Here is a 27,380-nt window from a genome sequence, read left to right as displayed (position 1 = left end):
ATAAATCTATATTAGTCGGGGTAGAGAACTACTGTTTTATAGTACCTTTTCTTGGTATATATGAATTATGCTTCTGAAGTAGAAGAGAGACTTTCCCAGAAAAAAAAAAGATCAATCATTTATGCTCAATTTTCCCCATGATTTAAAAGAATATGTAAAGGAACAGCATAAACAAAAAATAAATCAAAAAAGCCAAGCAAGTAAATTAGAGAATGATGACAACATGATGGCTCTCATTTTGTGTTCAGTTATAGAGAAATGTATATATGAGATCAAATGCAGCCACTCCAATTTGACAAATCTTTCGTATGTTAAGAAAACAATATGCATAGGATGTCAAATACTACTCTTAAAAAGCAGATTGTTTTTAAGCTGCAGTGTACAATCTCCACATATGTCACTTATTTGTGTTTCTTTAAAAAAAAAAAAAGACCTGATCTTAAAAAAAGAGTTGCCAACAGCACAGAAAACCAAATCTGCTGCACCAGATCATTCATGTTCCAGATCTTTTTCTGCAGTAAGAAACTCAGTCGCTATTTCTATTCCCTGCCCCAGTTAAACGTTCTTTTTTAATAAATCGTTCTTGGTTTTCACCATAACTGAGAAATAGCTGCAGTATTATTTCATCATCATGTTTTCAAGATAACTGTATTGGACTCCACTGGATATAGGACACCATGGGTTTTAATTTAGTCTGGGAAGTTGAGGCTAATCCTTTGTGTTAGTTTTTGCAGCTAAAGAAGCCGGTAAAGTCTGAAATAGCTGAACCTTTTCTCATCCAAGTTTTCAAACTTAAAAATGAGTTAATAAGAGGAGGCTGGTTTGGTGGAAAAAATCCACTCCTTTAATCCCTGTACTGGAATTATTTCTGCTGTAAGACATAAAACACAAAACTCAGCCCTTGCATCAGTTATATTGCCTTAAGTAGCAGTATAACTGCAGACATGCCTGGGATGAATAAGTCTTTTCTTAATGTTAACAATCGACATTTTCCTTCTAACAGACACCTGCATTTTACATACCCAAACCTCTTGATTTCCCTCTGATACATTTTTAGTTTTTCCCTGCTACCAGCCATTTTTACCTGTTTTCTATTTTATTTTCTTTATAAAGAGCAGTACTAAAATTGAGTAGCTATAATGCTGTAGCAAAGTTTGTATTATATTTATTAAAAAACCCTTCATAGAATCATAGAATAGTTAGGGTTGGAAAGGACCTTAAGATCATCAAATTCCAGCCCCTCTGCCATGGGCAGGGACACCACACAGTAAACCATATCCCGAATCTTTTTCTTTCCCTTCTCTCTCCTCATCCTCACCCCCCACTTCTTTCTAGCTATTGCAGTAGTTATTATTTAAAAAAAAAAAAAAAAAAAAGAAGAAAAAGAAAAAAAGCTATTTAGGAGTTGTGTTTGTACATGGTTAGATGCTCCTCGTGTCGTGTGTTATCATACTCACCCTCAAACAACAGAAAGTCTACCAGAAATTAGCTTCATGTTCATCTTTGCTAAATAAACTCTCAAGTGTAATAAGGAGTCTGATCTCATAAGCATTAGCCCTTTCAATTCGAGTAAACTTCAAATTATTATTTGTGTCATGAGGAACACTTGCTCTTTGCTTCTCTATAATTCTCAGCAGCATTTAACAGGAAGGAAAAGCGTCAACTAGGCAACTTCATTCATCTGTTCTTAGTTTTTTGGGTACATTACACATTTTGCATCCTTCACCAAGCTAGTCCAAAAAATCTTGCAAGCTACTGCTACGCATTACTGTTTTCCTCCTGGGCTCCCCATTCCAACACAGCTTATTAACAGCACATTTAATCATCGATACTGTTAATAAAGCACAAACATCTTAAAGGTTTAATAGGAGTAAATACACAGTATTTTAGAGCTGCTTTAAACCTATAGTCTTTTTAATTTCATTTTCCCTGTACCCTCTTATTTCTTTGGTAATAGCACCTATAGAAGATTTCCAATCATTTTGAAGCTGAGTAGAGCTGGTTAATTCCTAGAATAGAAGCTGCCAGGGCAAGCCTAGTAACTCCTGCTAAGGACTAAGTAATTAATGTAAATTGAAAGAGGAACTGAACCTTAATCCAGCACATTCTGAAATGACACTGTAAATAATCTCAGTTTTTCTTGTTAGGATGTTAACCCAGGAGCTTTCCATCCTGGTTCTGACCGGCCCAAGCAAAGACACAAGATTTACTTTCTATTACGTTTACTGCATTTTTGTCTAGTCATGTATTTGGTGCTCACAAATGGTTTATTTTGCAAAGCAACCAGGAAAACTATGAATGAAAGTGGTTGGGAAGATAAACTTGGACAGAAGTAGTGAGATTTAGACAGGAAAATGTGAATGAAAACTAAATTATTCTGGGAAAGTTTACTATATTACTAAAATCCACAAGTTCGTAATTGTGAATATGGGTATCTTCAGTTAGCTGCACCTCTTTATTAAGTGAGGAAGTAAATGTAGCCATTAAACAATATAACAAAGAAATGGGGAAGAGGAGAAGAAAAAGACAGGAGATAGCAGTTATGTAAATTAGGGACTGGAAATATAAAGAAAGGAAAGACTTAGGAGGGAGCAAAGGAAACTTCTACCTTGCAGCCTAAGGCATTTTAAAGGATATCAGCAATAGAACAATTCCTAACAGTACAGCTTATTTGCTAGCAGAAGATAGTGAAAGCCTTCATGATTTGGGAAAGGCAGAAATACTCTTCACTTTTGTTTAGAAAGAAGCAGTGTGTTGTAATCAGCCATCATGGGAACGCAGAAGTACCATCCAACCCTCCCAAGTAACTAAGAAAGATGATTAACAGCAACCATAAAGAATTAAAACACTAAAACCCAGTATGCCTAACTAGCACAAGGTAAAGCTGTGTGAGATGCATAGCCTTCTCTTGCTAACTTGTAGCAAGTATTTGAGCAGTAAGGAAACTTGAGTCTGGAGGAGAACTATCTCAAAGAAAGCCAAAGCAAGATGGCCTGGATAATCCTGGCCCAGCTTGCTTGATAGTAAAGGTCAAATACTGGGAAAGCTAGATACGGGATTCAACTAATAGAGGAGAAAAAGGAATATACCGTTTTATCATAGAATCATAGAATAGTTACGGTTGGAAAGGACCTTAAGATCATCTAGTTCCAACACCCCTGCCATGGGCAAGGACACCTCCCACTAAACCATGCCACCCAAGGCCTTGTCCAACCTGGCCTTTAACACTGCCAGGGCTGGAGCATTCACAACCTCCCTGGACAACCTATTCCAGTGCCTCTCCACCCTTACAGGAAAGAATTTTCTCCTTATATCCAGTCTAAACTTCCCCTGTTTAAATTTTAACCCATAACCCCTTTTCCTATCACTACAGTCCCTAATGAAGAGTCCCTCCCCAGCATCCCTATATGCCCCCTTCAGATACTGGAAGGCTGCTATGATTCAGATTTTTTGGCATTATTTTTATTTCAGAAAATATTATATTAAAATATTCATTGTGTTATATGATATCCTGCTAAATTTATTGCCCTTTACAGCCATTTATCAGCCTCAGCGACATGCTCTAGTGGTCCAAATTAACTAGTCCTATAGCTGGATTTGGCACATATGTTGATTGTTAGAACTGGAACCATCCAAACTAGAATCAGGTTATTGACTGCTACTGAGACAGTGCAGTATTTTTATCTGTGTCATTTCTTGAGCCCAAAGCTTGGTGAAAATAAGTGTTATAAAAGACCCTTGCAAGTCTGGAGAACAGAATATGTGAGAGAGCCTGTGATGGAAGGCATTTGGGCCATGATGGTAGAAATCTTGCTACGGGAGCATGCAAGATGTTTTTTAAGAAACATCTATACATTTTTATCTGCGAGATAAGGGAGGCAAAAGGAGATCTTTAACTTCATATGTGAAAAAGTGAAACCAGCCTCACTTGAACCGACAAGGGTAACTCGATTCTAATCAACCTAGTCATATGCCAGGTGGGTTTGTTAGGCCAGTTTGCATTGATTTGGTGTGAAATAATAGGTAAAGGTAGCTGTAACCAGTTTCATACCTGGTCTTTTTAATAATTGCTGGGTGAAGTACAGCTTATGAGCATTAAGAACCCTACAACTGGAAGGCAGTGATTTGGAAATGGCTTTCAGGGTCCTAATGGAAATAGAGCTGAACATGAGCTTGCTGTGGGATATGGCAGTTCTACAGTGATGACAGGAGCAGGGTTGTGTTCATAAGATTCATTAGTTTAATATCAGAATAACATGAGAAACTCTGTAACAGCTGAGAAACTCATAAAACCTGGAGTGTGCGTAGGAAAAGAGCCATACAAATTAGGAAAATACTAAAAAAGTTGCCTTCCAATGGGAACCTGAAAGAGCTCCAGCTGTCCTGCTTAAAAGAAGACTTGTTTCAGACTTAAGTAGTACAGGGTCTAGCTGGTACTAAACCAACTATGTATTATTGCTGGAGAAAGCATATTAAAAACCTTGCAACAGGAACCTGAAGTGAGGTAAATTGAAATTAGAAATAAAGACAGTGAGAAAACTTGCCAAGAGGGGGCAAATTCTTCATCTCTTGAAACCTTCAAATCAAGATGTGACACTTCTTTATGCTCTACTCAAATACTAATGATTGGATTCAGTACAGAAGCAGTAAAGTGATACACCATCAGCCTTACACAGAAGGTGACACTGAATAATTCAGGCATCCCCAAGGACCTATGAGTATCTGTTACTAAACTTTTGAAAGATATTGCTGTACACTGGTGAACTTGAGTCAGCTTTGGTGCTGATATAGCAGTTATTCTGTCAATCTATTACACTGGAAGTAAAGTTAGACTTAGTCAATTCTTTAGTTTAATTGAATAACCCGTGAGACATCTTTGTTCAAACAGCTCCATGGGATAAGGATATTGATTCCAAAAAGTGTAAGTTTAAGAGATTCCAAAACCAAGGGTGCTAGGTGCTCATAAGGGCCTTGCCATGTGATGACGACAAAGTATATTTCTCTTGGTACTGGATTTTATGTTTGGTTGGTTGTTTTTTTTTAACAAACTTCTATCTTCTCTGAAGTAATTTCTCTGCTTTTGCTTAGCTTTCTGCCAGAGAACAGCACACACTCTAAAGTCTCTCCCATATACCTGTATCTTCTATTGTTTTCCTGTCTATATCTAGTGTGACTTGCAAAACCAACAATAAATTGAAGAGTTAAATAGACAGTGAAGGCAGTGTATCATTCGGATCTGATTATGTCCTGACATCAAAAGTTCCTTTTATTAAATTGATTCACCTAGCTTTAATGAAATCCCAAAGCAGTAGATGGCTGGTCGTAGGATTATGCAAGGCTTACATAGATTTCTGTCCCCTGAAAAAGCTGTGGAACTGTACCAATACTACTGCAGTTGCATGACAAGCTGGATGGGTATTGAACTACCTGAATGATCTTCCTGCTTTGTCTTTCCCATAATGGTCACTTTGACAGAATACTATGGGATGGCACCTGAAGGTGTTGTTGCATCTAGCTCTTAACCTCAGCTTTGCATGACCTTCTGCAGGACCTTTCAAGTATGTGAATAACCAAGAGCACCAGAGGGATGTTTCATGTGTGACTCCATGAGCATAATCATTTCTTCAGAAACTGAAGTTAGTAATGAAATATGAAGATTGAATAACTACTTAAGAGCCCATGGCATACTGGTACATGTGACATCCTCCTTCAAAGGGCAGACTTGAGCCACACAAAATCCATGTGGCTCCTGTGCTGCAGCTAAGGCTGTCCTGCCAAACTGTAGTTTACAAACACCTGCAGAGAGATCTGTGTATCTGGAAGCAACATAAAAACACAGCAGTCAGTGACATGGCCACTGTCTGAGCTGAATCTTGAACCAGAATAATCATCTGCTTCACTCTCCTACACCAAAGCCATCTGAAGCAGTGCATGAATAGGTTAACCTTTTGAGAACAGATTAGAAAGGGGTTGATTCTTGGTATATGCTGGACGAGTGTGAGCAGTAGCTGGTCTTGGCTGGTGAATATCCAAATCTTTCCAGGGTTTACCTGTGACAACCTTAATTATATGCTGTAGCAACCAACATTGAATTTCTTGTAGCATAGTTAAGATTGTTGTATTCAGCTGGAGAAAACTTGTACCTCAACCAACAGCTATATGTAATCAATAATTACATAGTAGATAACTGACTGCTTTCAGCTCTTTCTCTATTTTCCAGGAGCAAAAAAAGGGAAACATTTTATGCAGAAAATCTCAGTTCTCCTGCAACAGTCTCATAAAAGATGAACTCTGCTTTTCTATTAATTGGTGTATAGTAAGTACAAAGTGTTCACTCAAGCTATCTTGCTACAGTTTGGAAACTGCACTGTATTTACTAAAACCACACGCTCGGTGGGTTTTACAGCACTAGGATTAGAGAATCCAGTGAGTATAGATACTGTTGTGATAGCCAATGCTTTAACACTGAAGTCTTAACTAGAGAACTTGAAAGCTGAGTGAGTCCCTGCAGCCTGAGGTGAAGAGCCAAGCTTTTCAGCAGAAAGCTGTAACTGATCCAGATCTTAACGTGGCTTGGATCCAGGGGAGAGTGCGTAATAGGCACTGATTACTTGGTTACATTCGGTTTATTTTGTTCTGATCTGAAAGGATGCTGTTAAGTGTTTCAAAATTGTCTGGGAAAGAAAAGTCAAAGGAAAAAAAGAAAATCTAGATTATGTTGTGAGAAAATGTTTTAACTAATTAAAAACTATTTTAAATGCTTTGTAACAGAAAATGCCAATGCAGTCAAATCCAAAATAAAGAGATATTTCAAAGTGAAAAGATGAAATGTTCCATTCTGAAACACATTTAGGTAGTTCTGCCAACACAGTTTTGAAAAGATCTATTACAACTGTCTTTTTTTTCTTTCCAATGGAAAATTATTCCATATCAAGATTTTCTTCTGACTAAAACTTATAGCTAAGCTGCTATATTGCTCCAAGTAAATGTTAACAGTGCTTGTTCAATATTTCATTATCAGCTCTTCCAGAACACTGAGCTGTCTGGGAATAAAAAAAAAAAACAACCAACAAACCCAAAACTTCCTATGAAATATGCATATGTCACAGTCATCAAGCTGGCAATAGTAACACCAGTGTATACTTGGAAAGATGGCCATTTTTGGTTTCAAAAGTATTCTTCATAACAAAGAAGATTATAAAATGATTCCAGACTAGAGTTTTAAACGTGGAGAGAGGTTTAAAGCTTGCTTTGTAATAAACCCAGATCGTGCATATGTGTAACCCCACTTGATAATGTTAATGTTCAGTGATTTACAGATCATAATAAAAAAAAAAGGATAATCATTGTTTGAATAGCAGCTGCTCAGAAGAATATTCATTAGTTTAGATCATGACTCAACAATGTGGTTCAGAAAACACAGTTCAGCAGTTGGAAGCGCACTGTAAATGGTTTAACTTTATTTCTGGGTTGGTTTTTTTTCATCTTGGCAAATATATCCATAGAAAAAAAATACTGGGCAATCTCACAGAGACATTGAATGTGTGCCACTGGTGAATAATAGCATATATAGTGGACACTGATTGCAAAAGAAATTTTAATTGGTGCTCAGCTATCAAATTATACTCTGGAAAAGGCTCAAGTGGTTAGTATCTTATATTTTGTGGTCAAATGATGTCAGCCTCTGAGGACCATCTGGGTCTACAGGATGGAGAATTAAGGGCTTGCTATCAAAAATACCCTGTCCCTGTAAATAGTCAGGTCACTGGAATGTTCCAAAAATCACTGCAGTGGGTCTGAGCTTTTCCAGCTACAGCTAGGGTAAGAGGTGGCTACTATTGCAAACAGATCATAAGTGCTTTTAAACCTGCATTTAATCCCTTGGAGTACATCTAGAAATGGAGAAAAAAACAGAGAAAGCACTTCTTACATCAGCTATATATTTGACAGCTAAATGAACAAGCAGACCCATTTGGACTGCCTAGTGTTTCTGGACAGCTTGCAAGTCTGTACTCTCTGGAATACATTCTTGAGCTAAGAAATCACTGCATTCTGGAAATGACTTCTCCATATGAAAGAAATTATTGTAGCTACCTGGAAAATGCACAGAAAGGACCTTCCTGGCAGTTGTTTTCCTTTGTGAGTCCAAGATCCCATAGAAAGAAATACCATAATGAAACCTAATAGTGGTGTCCAGTACAAATGGTTTTCATTGTATTCAGTTCTTTTCCATTCCGAAGACACCTCCCCCAAAAATGATTTTTACTACCATGGCATGGGGCTGTGCAATGTGCATGCCTTGCAGATGTGTTTGAAATTCCCTTACTAATAAAGTAGATGCGACCCCACCACCATTTTCCCCAATCATACTTACATACCACAATCATCTTTAGAATGAGCTTTCGGTTAACATGCTATTGTGTCTTGACACTGATGAAACAGAAAGAGTAGACCATTCCAGTGTGAATGTTTACTGCATATTGAAGATGTCCCAGATGAAATGATTCAACTATCTACCTTCAGAACCCCTTCATCAAAGTGGAACCCCTCGTGATGGGCACATTGGCACATGCCTGATTTGTCTAATATCTGCCTCCAGGCCTGCCCCTGCTGATGTTGTGCTCCTGTGCACATGATACATTCTGCCACTGACTCCAGGGTTATCGTCCATCTCCTCTTACTCACATCTCTGCACATTTTACATACTGCCATGTATTCTTGACAGCTTTGTTTTGGTACAGCAAGTGGTCTTGTGTGCTTTTAATTCTTCTTATTTATTTATTTAGAGACAATAACTTTGCATCTACAAAGGGATTACCAAGTCTTGGTAGCATAATAGAATGAACAAAGTGAAAATTTGGGGAAAAAGTATGTCAACAATTTGATGCAACTGAATCAATACTAACATCAAATTTTATAACTGTTACCAATCCATAACTGTTATTGTTATTGCCAATTGATAACTGCTATCAAATCCAGTGCAAGCTCAAAAGAATCACAAAAATAAAAGTTTTGTACAGAGTTACAAAGTCAGTTAATCGTGGGTTTCTTAATAATATGTGATGAGAAGAAATGTTGTATTACTCAAGCAAAACTAAGCTGTCATCCCATGATCCCAGCCATTCAGAAGCATTACTGAACTTCACCAAGCTCCACTTGTTAGCGACCAGGCTAACATCCAGCAGATGCTGGTCTGCTAACATCTTCAGTGGTGGACTGAACTTTGTAAATTATCTTCTTTCTACCGTAAGAGTAGCTTTATTGGGACTGATAAAAAAGCAGGACCCACTGAAATCAACTTTGGAATTCAAAAGCGAAGTTACTTTTTTCTTTCTTAAGTAGCATGGAGAAACCACTTTCTTTTCATCTCAGTTTGCAATAGAGTGTCTCGGGATCTATGGGAAAAACTGCATGGGCTAAAAAGCAGGGTACCTGTTTAGGTACTCCAGTGAAAGATCAAGACAAATTTCAACTGAGTTCCAAAAGGCTTTGTAAGTGCCAACTTTGCATGTCTCTGGAGTATTTCTTGCTTTGTCTCATATAAAGCCATAGGAGGGAACAGATAATTTCAAGCTAACACCCCCTCAGTGACAACAAATATAGTCAAAAGGAGAAAGTCCCTCTTCATGGAGCGGAGGTTGGTGTTGAAGGGTTCCAGATGTCCTCCAGGTTATAGGTTGAGGTACTGAATGTAAATCATGCCTTTCTTTCCCGTCTCTGTGGGTTTGGCTGGAGATGCAAATGTCCTTGCTATTTCACACTTCAGATTATTTAGCAATGCTTCTCACACTGAGAGAAGTTTAAATCAGCAATTTAAGAACCTAAAAGAAGAAAGGCTAACAGCTATGTTGTCCTTAATTAGCAAGCCACAATTACTGTGTATAACTAAATCAGAGCCTGGAGTGTGAATTTTGCAGCAGTTACAGAGTGATGATTAATCCCTAAATGAAGGTTCCTCCTGTGTTCTTTAAACTCCAGGATTGTTCTCCCTGTTAGCAGAGGAAAGGAGTTTGCTAAATTATGTTTGATGAATCTTACTGGCAAATATGCTGGCTGGTAAAGACAAAAGCTGTTGTGTTATTAATGCATCAAAATTAATTATGCCAGTATAACTGGTTATCTTTGGCACAAGTACAGAGCTTGAGGGACCAGACATGGCGCTGCCCTATTTGTTACCATGGTAGGCAATTATGAAAGAAGTACAGATCTGGACTTGCATAACTTGAAAGCAGTTCTGAGCAGATTGTGAATTTCCAGGTTAAGAGTAAAAGAAATATTCCTTTCTCAAAAGCTATCATTCAGGACCCAGAAGGAATCTGACCCACTTAACAGAGGGAAAAAAGTGCAGTTTCAAGAGCTATGATCAATGTTGTACTGACGGCTGGGTTTTCACAAACCACTCAGGAAAATTCAGTTGGTTTGCACTGAATCTGGTACAAGGTAGTAAGAAAAATCTAGGTGTGGCACCAGTCTGATATTTTTAGCTTGAACTACTCTGGCCATATCTTCCATAGCTGGGGCTAAGTAAGCAAGAAAAATAGTGAGTGGCTTCTGTGAGACTGCAATAACCATTCAATCTGGGTAAGATGGTATATCTGCTTGCTGCTTAAGTAGCTGCTTTACTTGACATTGGAGCTTGGTTGAACTATAGAGTCAGCTTAGGAAATGTGATTGCTTATAAGTACTGCTTCAAACTTCTGCAGGGTAAATGAATAACATCTGTGATACGGAGATAGGTAGCTTTTCTACTTCCTGACAATGAAAAATACCTATTTTGATAGTCCTGCAGATGCAAGGCTGCAGGAGGTTCATCAGGAAATGGCAGGCAACAGTGAGCATCTTTGATACATAAGAATATCAGGAAAATACTGAGTAAGGTTTTGTGTCTCCTGACTGCAAAGAAAGTTCTTTAAATTTACCTGCAGACTTGAATGCAGTCCAGTAGTCGAAGCACATTTAAACAGTGTGCCAAGCAGTGTGCTCTTTGCATGTGCCAGACGTAAGCAAGCTGTGATTTATGTGTGCAAATGCCTCTGTGCATACGTGCGTCTCAGTTCAGCTGGAATTTAACATGAGTGCTTTTGAAAACTTGAATTCTGAGTTATGTTTTCGACATTGTTTGCTCTTTCATATTAGAACAGGCTCTGCTTCTGAAAGATGCAGAGTGGAACTTTACAAGAAGCTGAGGAGATAAAAGTTTTTGCGCAGTAACAAATGGAGGTGAGTTCCGGTGAGTCATCTACTAAGTTTTGAGGGCAGATGGCTGGATGAGAAATTCCAAACCATTCTTTTACCACCACAAAAATCTCTCTAATCTCTGCCCATAACTATAGGGTTGTTCAAAACCAAAATCTATAGAGATGAGAACGGTTTGCTTTCTCAGAACTTAGCTTTCAAATACAGCTACTAAGACCAGTTTATAAAGTTCTAACCTGTGTCCAATGATAGCAGTTACACACCTATCCTCTGTGCAGAAACTGAGTGCTGAAAGGTACAAGCACGCACATATTTGTGTGGAGGTGAAGACTCTCCAGTGGGATGGTGTTGAATCTTCTTTAAGGATTCTGACAAGATCCTCTCCAGGTCCAGGGCAAGCAAAACCGGACAATAAAAATGGACTTGACTCATGGTGCTTGGTGCGCTTCTGTATGTTTGAGCTTAGTGATAGATGCTGTTTCAAGCCACAGGGAAGATTTGTGGGTGCATCTGATAGTGAGTAAAGCGTTACACAGCTCTTGGTGCCTGTGATGCCTTGCCATCACGGTGTGTTCACCCCATATATGCTATTCCAGTTGTGTGTCATCAGTTCTAACTGCCCCTCTTCATTCTTTTGTCGTCTCACATGGTACAATTCTAACAGGACAGAATTATTCTCATCTGTGTAGCCAAATGCAACTTCTGAATTATACCAGTTATTCTGCTTATCCCCTTCATGACTTGACCACATTATCTCAGAAAGTAGTTATGGTCATCTATAGCTCTAAAACTTGCTTATAGCTTCCCATTAAAACTATCAGCTATAGCTTGCTGATAGTTTCACATGAAAAAGCAAAACTATCAGCAAGAGATCATTTTCTGCATAACTCCGAGGGTAACACCTTGAAGCGACGGTGACCTATGAGTCCAGAGCTAAATGCTCCTGCTATGAGGCTTGTGCTCTCTTGCACTCTTGCTGTTCTAAGAGCCTGCTCTAAGCCAATTCAGCTCATTAAGCCAAGCCAAATTAGGGGGAAAAAAGAAAAAAAAAGAAGTGCATTTTCTGCAGCTTTCATAAGCTGATTGTTTTGAGAAGGGTTTGGCAAAAGCCAGGACAAGGGCAAGGTGGGATGTGTCTCTGGGAGCACGAGATAAGAAGGGAGCAATGGGTCATAGGCTGAAGAGGAGCAGAGCCTCCCTCTTTTGGGAGCAACAGGCTATTAGATTATCCTGATACCTAATGTTTCTGGTTGTTAGTCATTGCCTTAGACTGCGGGTTCTTGACAAAACCTTCGTTGCTATTGTTGTTACCCTTATGACACAGAGGAAACATGACTTGTTTCACATAATTTCCTTCATGTAAACAGTGAGTAGGAATTTCATGTGTCTGTGTATTCAGGGCACAGACAATGACTTCTCAATAGGTTTTGCTGCTTGATGAGAGTGCTGGGAAATAAGGGTGGTGATGACTCTGGAAATGGCTACAAACAGCAAGATATAATCCTCATGTGAACTATACACCGAAAGACATGTAGGAAAGGCACCACTTACCTCAGTATACTTTGTCCTCTTAAGGTCACTTAGGTAAGGTCAGTACAGCAACATTTGGTGGTATATTTGTGCCAAAGAGGCATAAGCAACCCAATTAAGCCACATAAGCTGTTAAGGTTGCAGTAGAAGCTGTATTCCCACTGAAAGTTTTGTCACTATAACACCACCGGCAACATCTTCACTGTATGATATACGAAATACAGGCTGAGATGGAGATGTGGCCCAGAGTGAGGCAGCATCTTGGGGTTTGTGAAAGGGTGCCACAGCATGCAATGGTTTCCCAGAGAGACAGGCTAACAGTGCAAAGTGTGGGTCTGAATCCAAAAACTCTAGCAGTTCATACGTGGCCTACACTGATCTCTTATTTCAAGTCCCTAACTTTTCAGTCTTACGTATGGTTATACACATTTTTCAAGTCCTAAATTGGTCTCAGAAAACACACAAGAGCACGCCAAGCTGGAATTGCAAGCACAGTATATAGAATTTCACATTAGAGTAAAGTAGCTGTGCCTGAACTCACCTAGCACTTTGTGTATTTGCACAGTGTAATCTTTGGTTACCTGATTTGTGTACAGGTGCTCAAATGGTGTGTGTGAAATGTCGGCAGTTGATTTACTGAGAACATTAAAAAATAGGTTACTATGTCTATGCAAGCTCACTACAAAGAATGCTCCCAAGCTTGCCTATACATGTTAACTCTTTTCTTTCTGTACCCTCTAACATTATACACAATAGCCTATCTTCTAAATCAGTAAATCAGTGGCAACATCTTTGGAGCATCAATTTCATTTACCTGTCCTCAAGGAGATCATTCACCATTTGCAGGAGCCTTTTGTGACCCTTAGATGAAAGACACTTCATCTATGTAAAATATTATTATTATTGTTTTTGGTCTGGTGTTTTCAGTGGGTTTTATTGGAACCCGATGTCCTGCCAAAAGTAACACCCTGAGAGTCTTTCAACAACTGTTCCTGGGTGTTCTGTAGATTACTGCTGTTTTCTCATGCACTGTCCCTGGGAATTGCATTCTCAGATTAGACAAAAAAATGTCAGTTCTCTTCCCTCTGTGAAAAGAGCTGCTGGTCAGGCTCTATATTAAAAGATTAGGCTTGTACTTTCTTCTGGTGACTTATTATTCAGGTTGTGTTTTGTTTTCTCATTAACCCCTTTGCAAAACAGGTTCAAAATGTTAAATAAGATTGATGTGAATGATCCTGTAGCATTATGCAAACACTTTGCATAGCTGAGAATGGCCAGTTAAAGGAAGACTGGTGGAAAATTGGACCCAGACATTCAGTCAGCAACTTTCCACCCTGCAGAGACAAAGAACCTTTAAGAAGCTAACTTTATAATGAGGAGCTATAGTACAGCATGGCAGAAATTAAAGGGAGGCCCAAATCCCCTTAGTGACAATTGTGTTTCTCAGAGATCTCCTGAGTAGATCTTGCTTTGAGAGACCTCTGGGAAGGGGTGTATCAAATGAGGCCTTCTTATGAGACTGTATTGGAGAAGTAAATGCCTCTGGGCCAGAAAAGGAATGAGAGGAGATTAAAGCAGAATAACCATTTCTCTGACAACTGAAAGCCCAAATTCTGCAAACACAGTCTTCTTCTGAAACACATTCACATTCAATCACTGAACACAGAAGTTTCTGGGGTGGGAAACAAAATTTTGCAGGAAATTAATTTTCTTCTGAGTCCTTTGTCACTGTATTTGGTGTTTATCCTGTTTCTCACTTCAAAATGGCCTAGGGACAAAAGAAGTGGGGACCACTGATGCAGAACAAATGCCCTGGATTTCAAGTGGGGTTCACTCAGTATGTGTTTTGTATCAGAGCTGGATTCGTGTAACGGGGTAGCCAAAAAGCTGCATTCAAATGAACTCCTAGGTGTTTGAGGAAGGGTAGGAGAGTTAGGGAGAAGGAGGAGTAAAAAACCCAGACCATGTGGAGCAGAATAAGCACTGCATACCAGTGCTTAGAATGTCAGGGTGGTTGTGATGGTCATTAATTGGCCTGGACTCAGAGAAATAGCTCATATTGTCTTCACTGCACGGTTTCAGTTGTGCAGTGAAACGTTTACACATACCTAGTAGAAGGTGATGGAGGAGTTTACCCCTACAGTCTATTCTCGTTTGATCACACTCTTCCTTTCCTGGTTTCTGCCTTCCCAAGCAGAGCTCACTGCAATTGGAGTGGCTCCTCTCTGTCAATAGGTTGTGCAGCAACTGAAAACTGTGAAGGGGTTTTATAGTGCCTTTTTGTGCACTCTTTACAGTCTATTTTTTCTGGCAAAACCCCAAACCAAACCAGACAAAACCAAATGTCAGTCTGCCCCTTTTTTCTTACTCAGTTTCTCATATCCTATTTGGACACCTTGATGCTGTTGCTGACATGACCAAGAAAGATGAGCAAAAGAAACATGTTTCCACCAATTAGGATGATTATCATGACCAGTGACTCTAAACCTATATTTGTCCCTACCTAAAATAAATATTTGTCTAAGATAAATATTGCAATTGTTCTCCTCAGTTCTTGACCCTGGCACCAAATAGGTTTTTGTTGGGCCTTTTGAAGATGTTTTAACCTTGTAACCTCCCTTGTGAAGAAACAGTGCCTCAAAGGATACCTCTTGCAATCTGCCATCTTGAAGGCCTTCACTCAGATACACCTATTATATTTGAATGTAACTGCGAAGTCTTTCCTTCCCTGCCCTCCCTCCCTTGATTTCATACATCCTCCTAAAACCTCAGCTCCTGCAGCATTTGAGTACAGAATGTGAATTTCCCTCTGCTCGCAGGTGTCAACATGTTAGCGTTGATTGTGCACATAATACAGGTGCCTTGGGCAAAAGGCAGACTGAATACTGCTTGGTAACAGATACAGTATTCCCACAGTTCTGCGCCTGCAGAATCTTATCTATAGCAAAACCAAGAGGAGTCACAAAGTCCTACAATGCACCAGGAGGAGAAGAGAGCCTTCAAAGGTCTGTAGAGATCTTTCCATACAAAGATTGCGATCAGTAAATCACAGCCTTCTCTCAGCCTCTGCATTTTGCTGGTTCTAAGACAAACTTCCCACAAGTATTGCTCTCCTTTCTGCTGAATCAGCCTTACAGTTACGCCCACTCAGAAGATGATAGCAAATTAAGAAGTACTTTGTCATGAGCAGGGTACAACTGTATCATGTATGGAAATGGCCAATAGAGCCAAAGGATTCTTTACTGTCCCTTATTTCTCCAAGGGGTCAAGAATGGAGACAGTGTCTTTGACTGAAGGAGAGTCACTGGAAACCATATCCTTTCAGACTGCTCCAGACAGATCTGCAACACTATGTACCCACAATATACTTCATAAACAGATTTATCAAGTCCTTGGACATATGTGGTCAATTGTACAGGGCTCGTTGTAAAGCCCTGTGCTACTTGCTCTTGTGTAACTCCTTTGAGGTTTATTTGGCTGAACTTTAATTTTCATAAGTCATTTGATAACATGTAAAATAAAAAAAAAATAAAAAATGGGAGGAATTTAAAAATGATGTTAGGCACACCAATAACAGACAGACTGGGCTCCTAGCTGAGCAACAGCTCATCAGAGAGGAAAAAACAGGGAGGGGAACAAAGGAAGAAAAAAATGGCTTTTGGATCGGAATAAAGAGAATTGTGTTGTTATCATTTGCAGCCACAGGGCAATGCATCTTTTGCTTTTTTAGCTATTCTTTGCTGCTGGCAGCTATGGGGACACCTTTCCCTGCAGCTGGCCAAGCATCTGAGTCAGTTGCTCCCACAGGAGAGATAATGTCCCTGTTTGTACATTGTGCGAGTGAGGGAAGAGGAAGCTCTTTAAAACGACCCTGTCCCACCCTGGCTGTAAACACCTGAGTTCACCACCACGCTGGCAGTCATCCGAGCCCTGATCCCATGCTCCCTCCTGGGGATCCACAAGAGAACTATTTTGCCATGGCCCAGAAGGGTGAACACTGTAAGACTGACCCAGTTCAGTAATTCAGGGTGATGCCTGAAGGCTTGTGGCTGAAGGTAGCTCAGAGGGGGTTGGAAATGAATCAGAGGATTACTCAGCTCAACCTTAACATTGCTAACCAAAAGCTAATCTAATTAGTAGCCACCAAGACCTGTTGCCATCTGCTTTTGAGTTGCCTGTCTGAGCCTGGTCTAGAGTTCAAACCTCTGTGTAAAGATACAGATCTACACCGTGCCTGCAATGCTGTCCACATCAGAGATGGCTTTACTTATCTCTTTTTTTTTTCATGGTCTCAGCAGAATAATTGAGCATTAGATCAGCTCAGAGATGAAACACACCTCTTGCTATACTTAGTAGCTCAGGCTGGGATGAAGACGGGAGCTCCATCTCTGATTTCTGGTGACAGAGACCTCCAGGACTCAGTTCTCTGTATCCGTTCCCCTCATTTGCTTACCAGCATTCATAATGTGTCATTTTGTGGTCTCACTGGAGCTCTCTTCTGGGGCCACACTCCCCTTCTCCTTCAAGGGGATTTGCTTCCCCTTCTTAAGTAGTTATGTTTTGGTTCGGGATTTTTCTTTTCATTTTTATATTTTTTTCCCCTCATGTTTGCTTCTGCTTTTGTTTCTGCTTTGATGCTGAAGACATTGCCTAATCTGAGCGTGTGTTAGCTCTTTTATTTTGGTAGGCCCATATCTCTTTCCCCCAAGTTCTGTGTAGCTATATTGGGATACACGTAGTTTTCTCCCTCAAAACCCGTTGCATCCTGACTCCTCATCTGAGAAGGACAGAAGAGGGGCTTTTATTATGTGGGTTGACTTTGCCCATCCCTCTCTGGATCTGAATAGGCCAGCATTATTTCACAAGTGCTAAATCCACTTACAATGGTTTTAAATGGTTGAGCTGCTGAGCCAGCTGAACAGCAAACACCAGAGGGGAAACCACATTTTGTGAGAGCTTCAGATTCCTTCAGACTGTACGTGTAGCCATCAAGAGCAAAGTAAAAGCCCTTTGACACAACTCCCTTTGGCAACATTTTCACAGCCCCATGCCAGAAATGGGGACTGGTTAAGGAACTGGTCAAGAATCAGCTCCCAAGAATCTAGCACATGGAGTACAAATCTGTTTCTGCTGAAAGAAAACAGCAGTGTATTATATTTTCTTGTAGCATATCAATCCTTTGCTAAATGTCTCTTCAAGTATTGATTGCAAGTTAAGGTATCACCCGGGCAAAAGGTGGGAAAAAAACAACAGATGCATATGTTATGCAGGAATATTTTCTATTGCATTTGTGTTTGTGTCTGTTACTCCTTTCATCTAAGTTATGAAGAACCCATATTGTACATCTCATGGTCTTCTGATCATCCCAGAAGAACTAGTTTTCCAGCTAATATGACCAGCCAAGAGACATCCAAGAATGAAAATGATTATCCCATTGCTATAAGATGAATGAAAGCCTGTCTAAAGGAGCTGCTGCTTCTGTCTCTGTCTGGACGTCTGAAGACAGGGGACTTCTTTTTTCCTTAGATAACATAATTGCATAGTGCTTAAGCAAGCTCTTTCACAATGATCTGGATCCTCAGTAATGGAGGTTTCCTAGCCCAGACAGTCTTGATAAAGCGATTACTTTGGGCAATTGCATTAGGGCAGCAATAACAATTGATGGTGGTAACAAGGATGAACCTCCCCCCTTCAGTGATTCAGCTCCAGTCAGCAAAAAATGTTGTGGCCACAGCCTGAAATCATACAGGGGCATGCAGGAACATTTCCTCCTGAATCAGCTAAAAAAAAAAGCTGCAATCTTGAAGTAGAATGGTTGCATCAAGGACCTGTGTGGTCATCCTGAGTCAGAATTCATGTTTAATGTAATTTAGTTTGTTTCACTTTGGCTTTGGGGTTTGCTTCCTACACCAACAGGGTTGAACATGACTCTAGCTTTGACCAAGAAAGAGGTACAAACACAGCTGTGTGCATGAGCTTTTGAAAGTGTGTCAAAATTTGTTTCCAATTGATGCTGAAGTTACGTTCAGCAGGGAAAGAGACCTTTGGTCTCTTACCATAAGTCAGCTTCAGTTAATGTTCTTCTTTGTGTCGTGTGAAGAAACAGAGTGGTCTCTGATGGCTAAATAAAACAATCTTACACAATTACTTCAAAAAAAATGGAGATTAAGAGTTTAGCCAATGAGATGTAGAGATGAAACACCAGAACACATTGCTGCTCCATGTCAATCTACCCATTCGAACAGAGATGCTCAGTCTTCCTGCTTCTGTCACTTTCTACTTGTGTAACCTTGGGTACCTCAGTGGCCATTTAACTGCCTTTTTCATGACTTAGTATCTGTAAAATAAGCAGGAAAACACCCCTTGCTCATTGTGGGTGTTGTGAAACTAAATTTATTGAAATTTATAAAATGCTTGGGGAACTAGGTACAGCAGAGCTTTCTTCTCGCTCAAATCCAGTGAGAGTACAGAGTATCACTTAGTTGTTATTTTCTGCAGAAACATTCGTTCATTAAAACCTAGGTTACAGAAGAACCTATGTTCTTACTGAACATAGGGTTGATTGACCTTTGGCTCTTGTTAGATTGGTCGAGCAGTTATTTTTCTCATATAACTGAGGTCTGCAGTGAATTTGGGGTTATTATATTATTATTTATTTCACAATTATTTCACAATATATATTATTTCACAAGATATATTATATATATCATTTAGAGCTGTGTGTGTTCGAAGAGAAAACTCCTGCAAATATACATAAATATTTTCAAATATTCAAAGCCTAAAGAAAGAAAAGAGAAGGCCTGAACAATCCAGTACCCAGTAAGTATATCACCTCATTTTCTTGTTCTCATTTCTCTAAACCTGTTAACAGGATTCCCCCAGAATTTCCAGCACTCACTGAACCTTGACCTAAGCAGCTTCAGGAGAAATTTCTTCCCCAAGGGTTATTTTGGCTAGAAAGTTCTAAGATCTAAGTATAATGGTTTTCACAGCTGTAATTATAGAGTCACACATCTGATTCATGTAATTTGACAAGGAATTATAACTTGCCCGGTTCAAAGGAGTGTGTCAAGGTGTATGGTAACTGGGGATGTAAATCTTGCAGCATCTGCACATGGGCTCTTCCATCATTCTGGTGTCCAATTCTAATGTTTCTGTTATGTGTTTACATACCTGGGGCAGTTTAGATTACAGTAGTGGAGCTCATTTCTTGTATTGCCTTTTCTCAGAGAGGGTGTTATAAACATTTGACTCATGAGCCAGGGATGGGAAAACGACAGTGAAAATGCCCATGCACCCTTTTGTACTTGGAGAAGCTCACACTTCTGTATACGGTTAATGTACGCATGCAGTATTGCCCATTTTTGGTTCTCAGAGGAGAAACATAACAAATGAATACATATTTTTCAAGCAGGGCTGAGAAGTGGTGACTTGGGCTGGAGGCTTCAATTTTTACTGGCTAAATGAGGAGAGGTGCTGTACCTGTTTTCAGCTATGGGTACCTGTTTTTCAGGTATGTGTTTTCAGCTCTCGGGCATGGGCTGGAATGAAGCTGAGGGAGGTAACTTTTTGACAAAAGATGCAAAAGTCCATTTAGATGTGGTTTAACAGGTACTTCATGGTCCAGAGGACTCTCACAAAGATGTTTCAGTGGGAGGTTTTGTTGCTGGCCAAGAGCTATGTGCTGCCACCACCATAACCAGATTTATGACTGCTCACTAAATAAAACCCACTCCTTATGCACTCAAATCTTCAAGATGCAAGTGTGGGTGAGATGTATCTGTATCTCAATGTGTGAAATAGGTACATGGTTGTACCCCTAAAGGTTGAGAAGGACATGGTGGAACAGGGGGAAAGGTGCTCTGCTGGTGGCCTCCGTCACACAGGAGGGTTGTCCTGGGATAGTTTGGTATGGCTGCTGGCTAACCTTGTCCTCCAAACTGGGTGTAGCTGCACTGACTTGCTACTACTCTTGGTGGGGCATGGGGCCTCTACAGTGCAAAGGCCTGAGCCTGTCCTTGGCTCCCAGTGCTGCACAGGTACCATCTTGCTACCCTAGGTCCTGTGCACTTTTCATCCCTACATGGACCCCAGTGTCCTTTGGCAGTACATCCTCCTTTCTGTAATTGCAGCACTGAGAGGTAACTTTTTAGGTATATCAACAGAAATTACTGTTCTAATGGCATGTTATTGCCTTTTTTTTTTTTTTAGAATCATAGAAGTGTAGAATGGTTTTGGTTGAAAAGGACCTTAAGATCATCTAGTTCCAACCCCCCTGCCATGGGCAGAGTGACCTTCCACTAGACCATGCGACCCAAGAATCCACCAACCTGGCCTTGAACACTGCCAGGGATGGAGCATTTTCTGCTGCAGGGTTATCTTAATCCTACTCTCATCCTAAACACTTTGGAAGAATCCTATTTAACAGCAGTTTCTAAAACCTGTAGTCCAGTGCCTCAAGATGAAAAATACTATCCGGATGTTTGGGAAGGGAAAAGTGAACATTCACCATAAGTGGGAAGGCTGGCCATGTCTAGGTAGACCAGGCAGGAGGAATGTATAGGAGAGGGGAGAAATGCCACTTCTGACTATAGAACAAGGGACCAATTGTACTGACTGTAAGAAAAAGTCTCCTCAGCATTTTGTGATCACACTTATCTCTCTCTCTTCCAGTGTGAGCGTTAATGGTTTCTGGAACCAGCACAGGTAATGCTACACAAACTTGCATGTCCCTGGAGCCAGGGAAGAAGAACATAGGATCATTCTTGCTCTGAATTGTGATACCCTATTTTACGCCTGTCTTTTGAGAAACCAGGGCACGGTGAATCTCTGCCTAAACTCTAGCTTGCCCTGCAAATGGCTTCACCCTTAAGTAGCAGTCTGAAATCTTGCAGTCTGAGTGATGTCCACCACTGACAGCTATCATGTTTGGGCCTTCGCTGCCTCTACATGCCCTCATGGCCACACAGTCCTTGTAGTTGGCAGTTGTCTGATCCTCCTGGGAAGCACTGCAGGACAGCAAACCAGAATGCTAACCCTGCCAAAAAGTGGTTAGTTTTCCCTGAGTTCAGCTCCAAGAGCCAGCTTTACCAGCTATGAATAATGCAGGTGGTGGAGCGCACTCCTGGGAGTTGGAATCCTGTCTGAGGGGCTATAGAAATTGGGTTAGTTCAGTTAAAAGCATGGTGAGAGAAGTTCCTCAGAGCCCTGATGGTTGAGTTGCACACACCATATGGGGATGTCATAGGGATGGCTCTTTCTGAAGCGCTGAGGTTTTCTTTCTGAAGTGCTCTTTCTCTCAATGCAGACTATCATTATCCAGGGTCAAATTACAGAACCCAAATAATGCTACTGAAGCCCCCTGGGGCAGGAACATTGCTCAGGTGGTGATATTAAAATGCTACCATTCTAGGAAATCACAGAAGGAGAGTAAAGGCCCTAGAGAAGGAACTAGAAAGCACAAGCTGGCTGTTGCTGCAGAATCAGGCAAATACGTGCCCAAGCCATGAACTTCTAAGTACATCACAGCCTCAAGAAACACATGAAAGCCACAAAACCCCCACAAAACTAGAAGTTTAACCCAGTTGTGAGCACACTCCCTGCATCCCCTCATCAGACGTAGACTGAAAGTGGGATGTGGGAGATGGGATTTACAGTGCTAAGTGGGACTTCCCATTTGTTTCATGGGCATTTTGTAAAAGTCCACACCGTCACAGCTATAGCTAACTTGGTTTATCTGCCTGTCTAAAACCTACCTGCTGTAGACCTTGTCAAAAATTGAGCACTGGAAGTAAACTACGCAATTATTTAATATCATTTTTCCTTTCAAGTTGCTTATAAACCTGCCTTTAATTCCTGCAGATGTGTTTTGCTTTCAAAATATTCACCAAACAGCTTCTGCCAACAAAGTATCCGTGTAGGGTCTGTTTTCCAGAATCATTATTTGATCTGTTTACTTTTTTTACTTCTGATGTATGAATGATTCCCTAAATGGTGAGGTATGATTTCTGCTTCTTGTCCCAGAGGATTGTAAGGTTTTTTATCCAAGTGGTAAGAAACTATAAAAAGAAAGACGCAACATACAATATGTAGCCTCCCCTGCAATGTGAATATGGATGACATCTATCAAACACACATCACTTAAACATTCATTTATACAGAACATAACACTTATTCATGAATAAGAAAATATAAAAATACAAACCTAATAAAACTCTGAAGCCGTTAAGTATCAGCCCCAATCTTTGCTCCATTCTGCTATATTCATCTGGGGCTCTGACAGACTTAGCCGTGGCCCTAATGTGTGAGTGTTACTGATTTCAGCTGTCCACAGACTCTCCCCTGGTTACTGCTGCTGTGGTGGGAGTGGTGGAATAGATGTTGTCTCAGTCACCCCCATTCAAACCCTGGTACATTAGCTTAAATCATCAATGAAACAGGGTTGTGTTGAGATGCCAGATCATGAACTGTAGCAGCTGAGATACACAGCAAAACAGATTTAATGGGTCTTTTGCTGCTGAAAAGAATGGTCTTGTATAGCTCCCTCCTCCTCTTTATAGAAGGATTGGAGGCGAGAGTCAGGGGGAGTAATAGCATAAAGAAGTACAGATAAATCAGCCGGAGTGTGACTACCAAAGCCACACTTGTTATTTATAAACCTTTGTTTCTGACATAAAAATAAATTGGTAACAGGATCTTGTTGGGTTGTTTTATTTGTTTCTATCTCAAATATGTTTTTCTGATCCCAGGTACTTTGTCATATCTCATCAGGTTACTGATCTGCCTGCCCAGTTTCTCATCAATGCAGGTACTTAATAGGGGAAAGTGGAAGTTTCATTTGGAAACCACAGATAGGGATGTCTGGAAATAAAAATGTATCATTCAAACTAATTCATGTTAAGTTTTTATCTTTTGATGGGTAAATTAATATTTTTTATTAAAATATTTTAATTCAGATTTTATTTTTTGGCTTAGCACTTTGCCGCTGGTACAAATCTGGTGAAGCTGCCCGACAGCCTTGTGGCTTTTTTTCCCATTTCAGCACCATTTCCTTTTAGCATCTCTCTGCACAGTTTGAGGTTTTGTTGGTCTTCCTAGAAGTCAGAACTGGAAAACTGACTTCTTTGAAACACACAGAACAAGAGGACTTTTGTGAGGGAGGAAGTGGATTAATAGGAGATACTTCTTGCTGATAAAAAGCAGTCCTAGGTCTCACTGATGGACAGTTGGTGTATAATTTCCCTAATGCAAGATACCACTTGCAGTCTGGTCAGCAATCATGCCATTACTGTAGGGAGCTGAAAACCATATTTATTTTTATCCTGCTATTGGCTTATGGGATTTGAAAGTACCTTTTTTAGCTTGCGTAACGTAAATATTGTTACTGGACTTCCCAATCTCTTCTCAATGCTTGCTCTAATCTTTGACCTTCTAACCTGCTCCAGGAGATGGCAAATTCCACAAGCTGATGACATGCTGGATGAGGGAGTGCCTTCTGCTATTGCGACTTTCAATTCTGCTGAGTGAGCCCCTGTTCTCCTGCTTTAGGATAGGCAAAAAAGTTGGGGACTGATTAGTTCTCCTTAGAGCTTTCTTAAGTCTTCATTGTCTCTTCTAGCTTCCACCTCTGCTGGTTTTCATTCTATTATTACCTGTCTGCTATGGCCATGTGAATGTTGTACAAGAAATACCAGCAGTCCTGTGCAAGTGCTTCAGGAACAGGAATGAATAAATAAATAAACAGGAATAAATAAATAGGAATAAATAAAAGTTCATATTTCTGTACTGTATCATAGTGAACTTTCATGACTCTTTCTGCTGCTCTATCCAGGAGCTCTTTCAGGAGGAGTGAGTCATGCATTACCACCCCAGAATGTGCAGCTCACATTCCCACAAGCTCACATAAACCCACAGCTGGGAACTTCCAAGAAGACACCTGCTCTGTGCTCAGTGCTCAGAGCAGGGACTCAAAAGAGGCTTTTAAAGGTACTTTCAACTGAAAGGCTTCTTTTTTTTCCCCCTATCACTGATCAGTCCTTCTCTCACCTCACACTTGTCAAGTCACTTCATTGTCAGGGCCCTCTGCTTGTCTTAGCTATATGTTGTGAATCCTGATTTAGGATTTGGCTGACTATACCAATTTGTTGCAAATGGGTGATTTAGTTCTCTTAAGGAATCCCTACCAAAGCTATTAACAAAAGTGTTTTTAATACAATGTTGTTAAAGTGTGAATTAACAAAGTTAGACTGCAAGGTTCATTCTATTACTGAACGGCACCATCATTTCAACAATGATTCAAAACTATCAAGGGACAAACCAAAGTTACCAAGACAAAATCAAAGTTGCAAATGCACAAATCAAAGTTACTATACTACAAGGTTATGCACTATACCAGTCGCTTACCAAAGGTCTGTTGCTGGTAAAAGGTCTCTCTCCCTCAAGGAACAACCTTGAGAGGCACCCTAGCTCAAGGGGAGATCATGGCCATGAAACCATGCTTCTTAGCCAAGACAGCTCAAGGAAGGCTTACTCAGGCTGTCATATTTATAGAATAAAGTGGTTGGCTTGTAGTCAGATTACATGCGATGGGAAAGGTATGCATGAGATTCCTTCTATCCACAACTTTCTTTGTTCCTTGATAAATGAGTCTTGGAAAATGCACCCGCTATTCATGTGTTAATCACATGATCGGTGTTCCAAGCTCATATGCATCGATGCTCACTGTGTCACTCTGCTCCTTTGTGGGTTTTCAGAGAAAAGATTGAAACTAGGAATTCTTGTCCCATTTGCAGCTTAAGCCTTTACCTCCTCGAGAGCCTGAGCCAAACTATCACTAGTTTGGTTAAGGGCTAGAGTGCATCTGTCACACTAAGTGGTCATATGTAATGCTCTTTCCCTCCCCTAACAGCACTGTATATTTTTTGGTCATAAGCATGCAGGAATCTCTGTGCATTCACTTACATTTTGTACTGTCTGGTGGCTTATGAAAACCCTGTAAGATGTCACAAAGAAAATCTCAGTAGCATTATTTTTCTTGTGGCGACCTGTGTAGAGGTGGATGGAAACACTCCACACCTTTCTGCTCTAGAAACAGATAGGAATATTCATTTCAAGTATGAAACTTGAAGAACCTTTGACCTTCTGGGCTTACTTTTTGAGTATTGTAAAGGCTCAAGATGTGGTGAAAGAGGAAAATCTAACCCCAAGATTTTTCAGAAGTTTATGAGCATTTTAATTGGTGAAGTTGATTTTTTCACCTCTGAAAAATAGGCTTCAAATCCATGATAGACCTGAAACTTTCTACTGAGTGCAATGATTTAAGATACAAGGAGCTATTTTGACTTTTTATTTAGCCTCATTTTCTTGTCCTCTTTGCCCTTTGCACCCAGTTCCTGGCTTAATGATGTCTATATTCCCCCCCCTTTCCTACCTAGTTCTATGAAAGCCTAACCTCTCTTTTTCTCAGTCCTAAAAGGAGTACATTTTCATCAACTGCAGAGCTACCTGTGTATCTTCCTCCGTTATTGTATCTCTTATCTGAGCATAACTATTCCAGGTCTTCCAAAACTGCTCTGCGTCTCAGTGGAGATACATTTGCAGGTTCAGGGATTCTCGGTCTTTTTAATTAAGGATAATTGTCCTGATTATTTCCAAGGGCACAGATCTTTCAATTTTATTTTCTTTGACATGGGCCAAAGAAATGTTGTGACCCCAGACAGACTTCTCTACTTTCAAGTTCAAGGACCATTACAGACACAAAAATCATCTGCAGAATTTGGACCCTGCTGCCAACCTACGCAGGAAGCTGTGCCCTGGGCGATGCTTCGTAATCTTCCCTTCTCCACAGTTGTCTGAAGTGCAAATCTGGACTTGAACTTCTGAAGTTTGACAGGTGTTTGTGATCTGGGCTTCTGATTCCATTTAATCTCTAATAGATTCTTTTTCCAAACACTAGGGTAGTTGCCCTTTCCTAGAACACACACTGAGTGCAAGAAACACCCTTCTTAAAAAACACAAACACTCAAAAGAGGAACAGACAAAACTGAAAGAGCTTCACCAAGAAGTTTTGTTTCTCTACAAATCCTGCATAGGAAACCCTGGCCTCTGTGCTCCCTCAACATTTGCTGTATTTGTTTCTTTTCCTCCTCTCCAGATTGGGAGCAGTTTCTGCCAAACAGAGGAAGGCTTTGTGGGATGAGGAACGGCTCAGATTTTTGCAGCTTGTAAAGTATGTGCTGCCTCCTTCTGAGAGCTGAAGGCTAACCTCTGCCCTGCTGCCCCTCCTTCCCCAAAAAGCAGCTCTTACCCCTCTTCTTACCCTCCCTTTTCTGGAAAAAGGCTCATAACAGCTCCTGGCAGAACAGGGCTGAGATTCTGACACATTTTCTTCTAAGGAGAACAGAGGAAAAAAGCAGCATTGAGTTTTCAAGGGGAATTGGCTGCCAAAGCTAAGGAGAGAATTATAGGAGCGGTGGATATCTCCCTCGAACCAGGGGATCTTCCCTCCCACTTCTCCATCCCATGGGTAGATCCCCAAGATGGACTCACTTGCAGATTGATGTTCTCGCCTTCTGAGGCCATCCTTCTGCCCTCAGTTCCTTTCCTCTGCAGCCGGCTCACGGAGCAGGACACTGCACTCCCGGAGACTCTTTTCG

At 40.4% G+C, this 27,380-nt stretch overlaps 1 protein-coding gene across 1 annotated transcript in view; it reads right to left on the bottom strand.

The window, feature by feature from the left end:
* The window catches only part of NINJ2 (ninjurin 2), a 48,999-nt gene extending 21,619 nt beyond the window's left edge, over window positions 1-27,380 (bottom strand). The window contains exon 1 of the mRNA XM_061364047.1: window positions 27,274-27,380. Coding sequence (XP_061220031.1) covers window positions 27,274-27,306 — 33 coding nt within the window. The 5' untranslated portion in view covers window positions 27,307-27,380. The remainder of the gene's footprint in view (window positions 1-27,273) is intronic.

This window comes from Neopsephotus bourkii, unplaced genomic scaffold (assembly GCF_033783945.1).
Source record: "Neopsephotus bourkii isolate Nb327-2 ecotype Australia unplaced genomic scaffold, CSIRO-AGI_Nbou_v1 NB_1183, whole genome shotgun sequence".
Classification (NCBI taxonomy): Eukaryota; Metazoa; Chordata; class Aves; order Psittaciformes; family Psittacidae; genus Neopsephotus; species Neopsephotus bourkii.
Note: the sequence above shows the minus strand (reverse complement) of the source record. Positions and strands in the feature narration are given on the sequence as shown.